The 12,232-nt window shown below is 35.9% G+C and overlaps 4 protein-coding genes across 9 annotated transcripts; 3 read left to right on the top strand and 1 right to left on the bottom strand.

The window, feature by feature from the left end:
- Positions 1 to 247: 247 nt before the first annotated feature.
- On the top strand, positions 248 to 1,233 carry LOC104710364 (uncharacterized). Its single transcript, XM_010426944.3, has one exon. The coding sequence runs from the start codon at positions 421 to 423 to the stop codon at positions 934 to 936; it is 516 nt and encodes a 171-aa protein (XP_010425246.1). The 5' UTR covers positions 248 to 420; the 3' UTR covers positions 937 to 1,233.
- Positions 1,234 to 1,543: 310 nt separating this feature from the next.
- On the bottom strand, positions 1,544 to 3,997 carry LOC104710363 (dihydrolipoyllysine-residue acetyltransferase component 4 of pyruvate dehydrogenase complex, chloroplastic). The gene is made up of 6 exons (XM_010426943.3): positions 2,845 to 3,997; positions 2,560 to 2,751; positions 2,354 to 2,441; positions 2,200 to 2,270; positions 2,030 to 2,113; positions 1,544 to 1,854 (listed from the first exon to the last, which is right to left on the bottom strand). The coding sequence occupies exons 1-6, from the start codon at positions 3,757 to 3,759 to the stop codon at positions 1,750 to 1,752; spliced, it is 1,455 nt and encodes a 484-aa protein (XP_010425245.2). The 5' UTR covers positions 3,760 to 3,997; the 3' UTR covers positions 1,544 to 1,749.
- Positions 3,998 to 4,031: 34 nt separating this feature from the next.
- On the top strand, positions 4,032 to 4,846 carry LOC104710361 (uncharacterized). The gene is made up of 3 exons (XM_010426941.3): positions 4,032 to 4,158; positions 4,233 to 4,317; positions 4,480 to 4,846. The coding sequence occupies exons 1-3, from the start codon at positions 4,147 to 4,149 to the stop codon at positions 4,725 to 4,727; spliced, it is 345 nt and encodes a 114-aa protein (XP_010425243.2). The 5' UTR covers positions 4,032 to 4,146; the 3' UTR covers positions 4,728 to 4,846.
- A 3,750-nt stretch (positions 4,847 to 8,596) lies between these two features.
- Positions 8,597 to 11,578, top strand: LOC104710360 (uncharacterized). Of its 6 annotated transcripts, none has more exons than XM_087463810.1 (9): positions 8,597 to 8,835; positions 9,372 to 9,705; positions 10,007 to 10,088; positions 10,233 to 10,378; positions 10,489 to 10,611; positions 10,793 to 10,837; positions 10,978 to 11,053; positions 11,147 to 11,246; positions 11,344 to 11,578. In XM_087463810.1, exons 2-4 carry the CDS (start codon positions 9,517 to 9,519, stop codon positions 10,295 to 10,297), a joined length of 336 nt encoding a protein of 111 aa, XP_087319936.1. In that variant the 5' UTR covers positions 8,597 to 8,835; positions 9,372 to 9,516; the 3' UTR covers positions 10,298 to 10,378; positions 10,489 to 10,611; positions 10,793 to 10,837; positions 10,978 to 11,053; positions 11,147 to 11,246; positions 11,344 to 11,578. The 6 variants fall into 6 exon arrangements, 3 of the variants coding, with proteins under 3 accessions (XP_087319936.1, XP_087319937.1, XP_087319938.1); XM_087463811.1 differs by having other exon boundaries at positions 10,693 to 10,837; XR_015565088.1 differs by lacking the exon at positions 10,007 to 10,088.
- Positions 11,579 to 12,232: the final 654 nt, after the last annotated feature.

The raw sequence follows: 12,232 nt of genomic DNA, 5'->3' as shown, positions 1-12,232 counted from the left end.
ATTTTGGTAAAATATTCTTTTTCCTTTAAATATTGAATATGCTCTCAGAGACTCTGAGGAGCCGAACCTAACTCTGATCGAGCATGTTTATGTCCACTGTCCTGCAAGCTACCAGACTTCGACTCTGATTTCAAACCAATTTTGTAACGTTCAGAAAATTTAGAAAACGACATCTGAAATTAATAATAAAAAATAAAAATCAAAAACATTTTGTTTGATCACGCGCTATCTCTTTCACTTTACCGACCTTTTTTTTGATATCCTCCACTTTCTTCTCTTTGTCTCCAACTATAAAATCTCGAGTTTCCTTTCTTCCCGATTCTGCACCCATAATCTCACGCTAATTACAACATTTGCCACTCATTAAAACCGTACCATCTAAACCAAAAAGCGGTAAACCGTACCGGTTGTTGTAAAGCTATGGTCATGGAGGAGAGGCTCACTAGGACTGACTCGGTCGGGAAGAAACGAGTCAGAGAAGATGAGTTAGGCCTTGATGACTCGCCGGATGTGAAGCGGTTGAGAGACGATTTGTTCAATGACTCGGAGAACGACCCAGCGGTTCAAGATCTTGACTCAGTCATGAAGAGCTTCGAAGATGAGTTGTCGAACACCACGACGACGGTGCAGCAAGGCTCTGCCGAGACTCAACCGGATCTTGGTTATCTTTTTGAAGCTTCTGACGATGAGCTGGGTTTACCTCCACCGCCTCTGCAACCGCCGACGCTTTGTACGGAGGAGACGGTGACGGAGTTGCTACGGGCTTCGTCTGATTCATCTGAGCTCGGCGAGTTATCTGGGTTTGAAATTGAGGATCATGTTACTACGGATTTTGGAACTTGCGATCTTGGTGATGGGCTTTTCGAATATTCCGATGTTTGTTTGGATTCCGGCGATCTGTTTTCATGGCGGCCGGAGTTTTTACCGGCGGAGTAATTCTGGAGTTTTTTTATTTATAAAAAGCATGTCACGAAACGGTGGCGTTTACCTCGCTTTTTTTTTTTCTTTTTTTCTTTGCTCTCTATCTATCATGTATTTAGGGATCTGATATGTTTTGTTAAGTTATTAGGATTAGAAAAATCAGATGTTTAGTAGAGGAAAATGGCTTAGATTAGTTTATATAAGTATCAATATGTTTATTTACTCCCTTTTTCAAGGATTTGTTCATATTTAGTGGACATCTTCATGCTTTGTTTAGCTGTTGTTTAATTTTAAAAATCTTATTATCCCAGAGATCAGAATCTGAGATGACCACATCTGGGTTAATTATTGGTAAATTATATGTCTAATCTGTAATAATATGCAGCTAAAGTTGGTAAGACGTTTCAAACAGTAATCACAATGTTTCAACCAAGTTATCAATTTGGGATTTGAGAATTGAGTGATTTGCTCGCTTACAAGCTGTGTAAGGCGTTACATGGGGAAAAGTATAACATTCGGACTATATTGACTAAAAGGCCCATTAAAGAGATGCCAGGTAATGGGCCACATCTGGCTATTCTCTTTTCCTAGAGCCTGTGTGGTCTGAGTGACTGGCGAACAGTTTAAACCAGAAATTATTTGTGTAAAGTAAAACCCAAAATGATAATTCCGGACACCCAAATTACAGATACAACAAAAGCGAAAGAAAGAAAATATCCAAAAGAAGTATAACAATAAGAACAATGGAGATTTAAAAATTTTACTTGAGAAAAAATGGCTTAGGAAATTTGGAAACTGATTTTGTCATTTCGTGTTCGGTGGGGAGTCTTATAAGGTCAAACTATCTGGATTCTCAATGATCTTTGCAAAGGTTTGTAAGAAAGCTGCCAAGTCAGCTCCGTAGACAATGCGATGATCTGCAGTCACATTCACCTGCCAAACCAAATAAATTCAAACTTAATCTTACTTTAAAGAAGCTCCTACATATAATAAAGCTATAGCTCATGAGAATCCAATCAATCAAGCAGGTTCACCAAACCAATCAAGCAGGTTCTTAATCAGGATCAAATCAGTTTTTGTTCCATGTGAAAGTTAAAGTCAAACTTACCACCATTCTGTTTTTCACACTGAAGAATCCATCCTTGTCAGCAACTACAGTTGGCTTCGACGCTCCAACAGCCATAATTGCACCCTAGAGATTTTGAGAACAACAAGATAAGTAGATATAGCTTGTAATCACTGATCATAAAGAGGCAAATTCATTTTTCTTTCATATACCTGTCCTGGCGGAAGAATAGCATCAAATCTATCCACTCCAAACATACCAAGATTCGATAAAGTGAAAGTTCCTGCATCCCATACATAAATATCTTTAATCACAATCCTTAAACACGATTCACATGTGTATCATCTGAAAAGTAAAGAAGAGTACCAGAGTTGTATTCATGGGGTTGCAGTTGCTTGCTTCTAGCTTTCCCTACCAGCTCTTTCCATTTTTGGGATAACAAGTACAAATCCAACTATTAAAAAAACCAACATGACTCAGCACATTCAGTTAATCAAACCAGCTTAAGACTATATCTCTGTTCAATCACAACCTAGCTACTTCCTTCCAAGAACTACATTACATTTGGTTACCTTATCTGCATCTTGTAGAACAGGCGTAATCAAACCGCCATTAATAGCAACCGCCACAGCAACGTTAATGTTAGCATTGTAACTAAAACTCTTCCCATCTTTGCAGCTTGCATTCACCACAGGATGCTGAGCCAGAGCCATCCCTGCAGCTTTAGCCAATAAAGCAGTCATCGTTACACCCTTTGGTTTCACCTGTAAACAAAAGCAGTGATTTAAGCATTCGCTTCACACAATACAACATACAGAACAATGTGTGTTTCCATGTTTCATTCAATTCAATCCCACCTTCTCGTATAGTGCATCGAGAGCATCAGTGTTCACAGGGTAACCAACACGGAATGTAGGAACAGAGAGACTCTCAATCATATTCTTCGATACTGCAGATTGCATTGCTGTGAAAGGTACAATGCTTGAATCAGGCAATAGAGGAGGCAAATTGGTGGCTGTTGTAGCTTTTCCATTCACCGCTGCAGGAGGAGGAGGAGGTGGTGGTGCCACGGAGGATTTAGACGGAGCAATTCCTGCCGCCGTCTCCACGTCAGTAGCTGTAACCCTACCGAATGGTCCAGTTCCAGCAATGGATCCAATATCAACCTTATGCTGTTTAGCAAGCTTCTTAGCATAAGGTGTCGCTACAGTCTTCCTCGGACCATCCGCGACAGCTGTCACCGGAGTTGGTTGAGCGATCGCCGGAGCAGGAGATGAAGTAACCGGAGGAGGAGATGTAGCAACAGCCTCCGCCGCAGAAGAAGAAGAAGATGATTTCGAAGCTGCTTTAGTCTTAGCTTCTTCGATCTCAGCTTCAGTCTCAGCTAACAATCCAATCGCAGCACCAACCGGAGCTGTTTCACCTTCTCCGACGACGATTGCGGCGAGGTAACCGTCGTAGAACGTTTCAACATCCATATCAGCTTTATCAGATTCAACAACCACAACACTCTCTCCTTTCGCGAGTTTCTCGCCTTCGGTTTTGATCCACGACACGATTTTGCCTTCCGTCATTGTTGACGATAACGCCGGCATGAAAATTTCGCGAATCTTTGATCGGACGGTCATTACACGGCGGTGAGAGGACGGAGGAATCGAGGAGCGGAAGACGACGCTGCGGATGGATGGGGATACTGAGGAAGCGAATGAAATGTTGGATTTGGAATTGGTGAGTGAAGCTGTTGATAAGAACGAAGATGAAGAAACCGCCATTGTTGAATCACAGAGATAGAGTGAGACAGAGAGATCTGAGAGAGAGAGATTTAGAGAGAGTGAAGTGGACGGAGAAGACGAGGTCGAAGTTCGTTAAGCGTCTTCACCTACATTTGTATCTACCATGTTGGAATTTTAATAACCGATAAATAATTAAACCGGGTCGATTTTAATTTCCGGTTTACGTTTAACCATCTAGAAACAAAGCAAAGCAATGTCATTAGATGCTTCTCAATGGACATTAGGTAACATAACAAAACTGGTTTTGTTATATATCTTCTCTGCTCTACCAAAGTTAGAGAATCAGATTCCAAAATCACAATTTATAAGTAATCTTTGTGTTTTCTTAGCACCAAAACATATCATACAACATTGCTCTTTTGTCCCATGTCGGAAAAGGTTTGTTATTTTTTTTCTTATTAACAATACTTTGTTTGGATTGTGTTATAATTTGTTTTGTTGGTGAAATGCAGAGGCAATGTTGTGTTGTGATGAGGGTTAACTTGGATTGCAATGCTTGTTGTAGAAAAGCTAGGAGGATTATCATCAATATGAAAGGTTGGTATATTTTGGCTATATAACATAATATGTGGAATGAAATGAGCCAAGAAATATTGTATACTAGAAGAAGTTAAGTTCAACTGAATAGCTGAAAAAACGAATTATTGAAATTTTTTTGAATGTTAATACATGTTTTGGATACTTTTGTTTTGTATGAAGAGGTTGATACACACATGATCAGCAAAAAGGAACGTCAAGTAATCATTTGCGGACGATTTAGGCCATCGGATGTTGCAGTTAAACTGCAAAAGAAGATGAAACGGAGGGTTGAGATTCTCGAAATTGAAGATCTCTCCGGTGGCCATGGAGGAGGAGAAGAAGGACAACACGAGCAAGAGCCACCATATGAACAGCCGTATGAATATTCTCAACAACCTGATCACTTTACCACACCGTTGTTGTGTTAGTAATTATCAAAATATTTCGTTTGTTTTTTTAATTAACCAATTGCATAAATATATTTACACAAAATTGTATAAAACTATAAAGAATTACAATTGTGTATATTATTACCAACAGTTCACCACACCATTATTGTCTTAGTTATCTATAATTTGTTTGTTATTTTTCTCTTTTTTTAGATTTTACTGTATTTATCATAATATAGAAAAAGATTAATTTAGGAAAAATCGTATTTATTCATGAATTTTATGTCTTCTTTATTTCTACCATACCAAAAAGAATAAAAATATTTACATTTCTATATGATTTGTGTGTAAGAGTTTAAAAAGATTTAATATATCGCATATTTTAGCACTAGTAATTTGGACTCCAATGTCGAAATTGTTTTTATTTTCTACCCATTTTTTTAACTACGTAAATATATGTAGGGTGTATTCAACCTAATATTCCAAGTGATTTTAGTTTTCATGAGATTTTTAAATAATTTTGATGATTTTAGGGAGGTTGATATGATTTATTGTAAAATTCTTTCAAATCCCACCTAAAACCATGAGATTTGGATTTCTGTATTTTTAATTAAAGAAATACTCTCAAATCCTCTAGAATCCCAAAATTCATTAAAATCGAAATCTACAGACTGTTTTGAATAACAATGAATTTTAAGATAGTTTTTAAAGGCCAATTGACAAAAATAGCATCATTTTTAGTTTTTGTTCCAAACTTAGCACACACTCCTTAATATGACAAAATTAGCACAACTTAATATTTTGGAGAATTATTATTAAAAATAATAAAACAGAAAAATATATAAAAAACGCAGCAATCGTCGTCTTCCTTATACACAAAACTAAAAAGTTTCCCTTTCCTTCCCGGCTTCTCCTCTCTCGTTGCAACACTTCTTCAATCTCAGATTTTAAACACAAGTCATGCTTGATTTTGGATTATGGATGTGAATCTCGATTCTCCATTATCGGATCTGGATTCAATTCTTAGATCTGATTGCTTTATCCGATTGAAACTAGTATGCCTACGCCATGTTTAATTTTCTTGTACGCTTTACTTCCACTTTTTCAATGTTTATTGGAACTAACGAGTACTAGATTTTGGTTAATTTCAGGGGGAAGTTCATATAAAGTCACGGTAAGCAATATAATCTCCGACTTTTTCTCCAGCATAATCAAATCGAAACAGTTCGTGGCGATTTGTGATTGCTTAGGTCTGATTGCTTTGTCCAATTGAAACCTCTGTTGTGATTAACTTTTTTTCTAATTTTCAGAAAGTTTCAAACTTTCAGTAGATTGGATGATTTGTGATTTGGGTCTCTCAACTTCCAAAACCGGTAAGCTTCTCTTCCACCTTTTCTATGTTCATTGGATTTAACGAGTAAAAGATATATATGAAATTCAGGAAAGCTTATCTGAACTTCAGGACGACCTTCATAAGCATAGTTATAGACTATGATTTGATTAGTTAGTTCTCGATTAGTCTATTTAAGATTCTCCTTTGTTAGTTAACCTTGCTTCTCTTAGATTGTATATGAATCTTAATTTATAATAAATTCCTTCTAAGCTTCCCAAACATATACTACTCAATAGCTTGATTTCGTTGTATATCAAGTGTTTGTTTGCATATTCTGTTCTAATTGTTCTGAGTTAACCATGTGTGCTAGTTTTGCTTTGCTACTTAAGACACACTAAAGTATTTGGGAATTTTATCTATTTTCTTTACAGAATGCAAGAGTTATCTATTATTGATGGTTTTGCGGAGATAAATGATAGCTTAGCCAAGATGGGGTTTTGCTACATCCAACATCACGCCCAAAATGCAGCACCAAATCTTCTTAATCTCAGCGTCAACATTTTGGAGAAGTCCCATGAAACATGCTTGCATACCGAAGACTTGGAAGATTCTACAGCCATGGTGAAATCAATGAAAAAGTGTGGTTCACCTATCATCTATATCTGTTGTTAGACATCTATGATGGTTGTGAAACAACATTTTATATTGTTTTGGTACTCATTTGATGTTTATGCACTATAAGAATGTCAAAGATTAGATTTAGAAACACATATATTTAAATTTAGAAACACAGAATGTGCACTATAAGGAATTCCTTGAATTTCATGATGACTTTCATTAAAAAGTTTAGATTTCCAAACATCAGAATGTGCACAACCATGAAATCATTATGCCTCACTAATGGAGTAATCTACTAATATTTGACACATTGATCCAAAATACACAAAACAATATATTTAGAAACACATATATTTAAATTTATGAAGGGTTCAATAATATTTAGGAATCACTTCTTGAAATTCAGGATAGTCTTCATAAAAATAATAGTTAAAAAAAGATTACATATCTAAAGTATTCTTGATTAAATTCAGGATGGTTTTGGGTGCTCCACCATGGAACATCTTGTTCATCATCAACTCTATGTTTCTTCTTTCGAACAACATACTCAACTTCATTACACCGTTTCTTTCTTCTTTGCTGAAATCAATATGTAAACAAAAAAAACCCACGTTACAATGAAACACATCAAATATATCACATACTTCTCCAACACAAGACGCAAGATAATTCTATTTTGTAAAGAAATATTTCAAAGACATCACAGACAAATACTAAAATACTTCATAAGATCCATTCACGAAGGTCTTCCTAATATTTATGAACCCCTTCTGAATTTTAGACAAGGCTTAATTCCAATCATTGTTTGTGTGAGAAACTCTATGATGATTAACATATGAATGAAATTCCAAAGTAATAAGCAAACAGACCTCTAACAATAACACTAGCAGTTACCATTCTCATAAAACTATTCCAAATTTGTCTAGCTTAAATGGATGGGACAGTTCTAAGATTGAAACTTCTTCAAAAAAAAAACTCATACCAGTACAAGACGAACACAAATTTGAGTTGAACTAAGTTAAGTCGTTGTTGTTTTCTAGAATATAAAACAAAAGCCTCAAATAGAAGAAGTAAAAGAAAGAAACAAACCTCATTTCAATTCTCAGGAAGTTCAACTTCACAATCTTGAATCTTGTTGAATATCCTTTGGATCTTTACCATTCACAATAGACCCAACAGAAACACAAGTCCCCAAGATCTCTCTCACTAAACCACTCAATTCCTTATGAGTGGCCTTATGATCCTTGCGATCTCAATCACATCACCAAAAATTATGCTTAATGTTCTCCACCTTCTCCAGCTCTTTTAACGTCGTCATGAGCAGCGCCGCTGCCGACAAAACCATTGTGACCTTCACATGATGAATATGTACCCAATAGCATCGCTGCCGACGGTTCAACACCATTAGCCTCTCTCTAATTCGACCTCAAAGCAAAATTTTGAGAGATTTTATCGAATCCACATTCTTAAAAAGTAGATCTAACCAAAAATGCAGGGGAGAAGAACACAATCTCATGACGATTCGTTTCGGGTTAAAGGGGACAAGGAAAAGCTCGTGAGAACCAACAATGAGAATTGGGTAATCTTCGGTGAGAACACGATAATTGGGGCTATCTCCATTTTAGATCTTTCGTGAGAGGTTAGATAAAAGAGACGACATGAAACAAAGAAATTATATAATTATTTCTTATTTTTTAGATTTTTCTTAATTATTATGTTAATTAGTAAATGCTAGTTTTGGAATATTTGAGAAGGTGTGCTAACTTTGGAAGAAAAACTTAAAAGTGTGCTATTCTAGGGTATTTCTCTTTTCTAAATCATTAATTCAAGGGAAATTAACTAGAATATTACATAAAAGTAGGTTTATTACTATAACAACACGTTATGATTTTCGACTTACTCAAACAACACAGAAAAGTTTGATTATTACTTTTAAACCAGGGTTGTGTGTTTTATTACGGTTTATGCCATTTATAATTAAATTTGGTCTAAAAAAAACTTGAGATATTATGCTCTTGCTCTTGTTTCCCTGTTTTTGTTTTTCTTTTGAATTGATGTTTGTTTGATTTTTGTCAAATCCAACACCACCGCTACTTCTTCTCTCCTCTTCCTCCGGCTTCGTCCTCTCCACACCACCGATGCTTCTCTCCTCTTCCTCTGGCCTCGTCCTCTGTTCTCTCGCCTCCGTCGTCTCAGGTAAATCTCCCCTGCATCACCAATCTTCCAGTTCTAGAACATCGCTGGTCTTAATTGTTGCTTGGGTTCAAAATCATTTGCTTTTTAAACCTCAGGTTTGATGTATAGTCTCAAAAAAATTTGGGGTATTCATTTATGGTTGTTTCTCGATATTGATTTTGAATTTTAAAACTAGTAATCCTGTGTGATTTAAATTGTTCCTATGATTACGTTATCCTTCATAAGATATATATTAATTTGGATTTGGTGAGCGTGCATTCATTGTCTTTGTCTATCCTGGGATAATTAATCATTTGCTGATTAATTTGGTGATTTGGATTATACAAAGTTTAAACTACTTTGTCTATATATATTTGGCTCATTCATATATTTTAATCACAAAGCCAAATACGTTATTCCACACCTGTGATAGAGAAGATATATATTAATGTACAAATCCTAGTATTACGTCTGTTGTTGATTCATTTGGAGTTCGCTTTGGCTTCAGTTAGTTATAATTTATCTTGATTTGAGTAAGATCATATTAACTGCTACAGATGACATCAAAAACAAAGCGACTACAGACATCCAACTACCATGCCAGTGTGACACAAGATTCATCTCACAGACAGCCCAGTTTCAGGCCAACTACCATGCCGCCGGGAGCTACCATGCCACCAGGCGCTACTGGTGTATCTTCTAATGGTCCTACCATGCCACCAGGAGCTACTGGCTTGTCTTCTAATGGTGCTACCATGCCCCCGAGAGCTAACATGCCACCAGGAGCTACTGATGGAGCTAACTGTATCCCAACTTGAAGCTGTTGATGGAGCTGCTGATGGATCGCCACTTCCTTCTCACACTCATCTCATCAACCAAACATTTTTGGAGGTTAGTTCGATTGCTTAAATCTTTTGGAATTTGGGTTTCTTTGCAGCTCAATAGTTCATTTTTGGAGGTTAGTTCGATTGTTTTACTCTCTCTTTGTTACATTACGAGCTCTATATTATATTTGCTTGTGTTGTTTTGGCTGGAGGAATTACTTATTTAATTTTTTAAACCCACTTACATATATGAATATGTGTTATTGTGATTATGAGAATATGTTGAATGTGGGTACAAAATTTCTTAAACATCATCACTTTAAGTGGTATCTGCAGTCAACGCTTATCCTATATGTTTGTGGTTGTAGAAAGCATCATTGCTTAATGTCAGTAATCAAAGTTGTGAACTTCTCACGCCAGAGTTATGGGTTTGTGTTGTTTTGCTTATGGGTAAGAACATATAATGGTTAAGAAGACCTTTGCAGTGTAGTTTATGAGATATTTGGATTAGTCTTCCTTCCTGAAACTACAACATTTGATTTGGTTTTATACCTTAGGCCTCGTTAACCCATTCTTTCTATTTGGATTTTTCAGGACTACCCAAAGCTCTGATGATAATGATAATGCAGTTCTACTTGGTCTTTAGGATACATGTGTGAAGTCAAGTGATTGCTCATGTTGGAGATAAATTTGCAGGATGGTCACTTGGAGGCAACATTCTTGTTAACTGTTTGGGTCAGGTTAGTTATCTTAACCCATGAGTTTGAAATTCATGTATGTAGGTAAATTTGAATCACTTGGTCCTTTTTTTTTATGTATCTGATTTGATCTAATGATATGTGAGTGATAGGTTCTGAGATAGATTCCGTTATGGTTTTATTTTGTATTCATTACACGGGAACTTTGTTGGACGGGACAAAGTTTGATTCAAGCCGTGACAGAGGAACTCCTCTCAAATTTACTCTTGTCCAAGGTAAATTGGAAATTATTTGTTGTTATCTGATTTTAGATTAAGCTTTAGGATAGTGTAGTGATGCTTGGCTATATCTGGAAGGCTGGAAGCTCTAGCCTGTGGTCACTTTTGAGGCTGGTTTTGTGTGAGGATTTGTGGTTATTTGTTCATGTTGAGGCTCATGTTGGAGATAAATTTGCAGGATGGTCTCTAGGAGCCAATAATTTTTTTTAACTATTTGGGTCAGGTTAGTTAGCTTAACCCATGAGTCCGATGTATGCTGCTTCAATACTTTAGTACTTGACTGCAGAGTACCTAACTGCAGAAAGTGAAGAGGCTTGTTCTTAACAGTTGTTTTCTTTTTTATATGTTGTCCTCTCGTTGAAGATAATGGATGCAAAAGGAGAGAACTCATTAGCATTGTTTCCAGCTAACTTTCGTGAGAGCATGTGGACCAGACGAGGTAAATAAATTTCGTGTTTTTATCAAGACAATGTTACTTGATTCTTCTCTCAGGCTTGAAGTTTGAGATGGTGTTTGATGTTTGTTGCTACAGGAAAGGAAAAGTCACAAGAGTTTGGTAGCAAAGTTACATCTATTGTCTCTAAAGTTCTCTTCTTTGAGCAAGTCTGTCTCCTTCAAAAGTCTCCGGAATGGTAAAAAAAAAGCTTCTTTCTTTTCTTCTGCATGATTATGAATGGCATCTATATTTTCAGCACCATAGCTCATGTCTGCCTTCTTGTTGTTCTTCAGGTATATATATATATATAAGCTTCTGAGGATATGCTTGAAGATGATGTAGCTTCAAACAAAGCAATAGGACCCTTTGGTTCGAACATGTTGAGAACTTGATCAGTTTAGGACATGACTTTGTGTTTTTTTTATGGCTTGGTTTGATGGTTACATCTTCTCTTCTAGAGTTCATGCTTGTGATGTGTTCACTTTGTATGATTTGGATCTTTTATGAAAAAGCATTGGTATTTTATGATTGTTTTTGTTGGCTTTAGATTTTTACAAATTTCTCAAGACTTGTGTTATGTATGAACTGCTAGTTGGTTTATGAAATGATGTATTTCTTTAAGAATGAAGTAATAATAGTAGAGATGTTTGAGAAAAGAAGTGTAGCTTAATGAAGTAATAGATGAGAAATAATATCTACTTAGAAGCTATAAGGAGTAGAAGATGGAGCCTTTGCAGAAGATAAAAGAGTTGCAACAGAGACGGAGGGACTGAGATTTGTTTGGTTGTAATTAATAGAATTTTAGGGTGAATGTGAGGTTTTATGTATAACTAGATCATTTAGGTAGAAAATTTTAGTATAATTTGAACTACTTGGTGCAACTATACTAGAGCTATTAAAATAAATTTAAATATAGATCATGTGAAAACGAATAAAAAATAAACTTTTGGCGGTGGGATATTCATTTAAAATCATCACAAGTGTGGTAAAATGAACCAAAGACAACAGGATATTAGTAAAAATTTATTTGGTATACCATAATTATACATAGTTGTCCAGTTGTATTCTCAAATTCATAGTTGAACTTTTGCATTTTTTTCGTATTTCCAGTTGGACTATAATATAAATTATTAATTAGCAGTTGACCACAAGATTTATCAGTATTAATTAGCATCTACAAGG

The sequence above is a fragment of the Camelina sativa genome, chromosome 9, assembly GCF_030686135.1.
Source record: "Camelina sativa cultivar CO46 ecotype springtype chromosome 9, ASM3068613v1".
Taxonomy (NCBI): Eukaryota; Viridiplantae; Streptophyta; class Magnoliopsida; order Brassicales; family Brassicaceae; genus Camelina; species Camelina sativa.
Note: the sequence above shows the minus strand (reverse complement) of the source record. Positions and strands in the feature narration are given on the sequence as shown.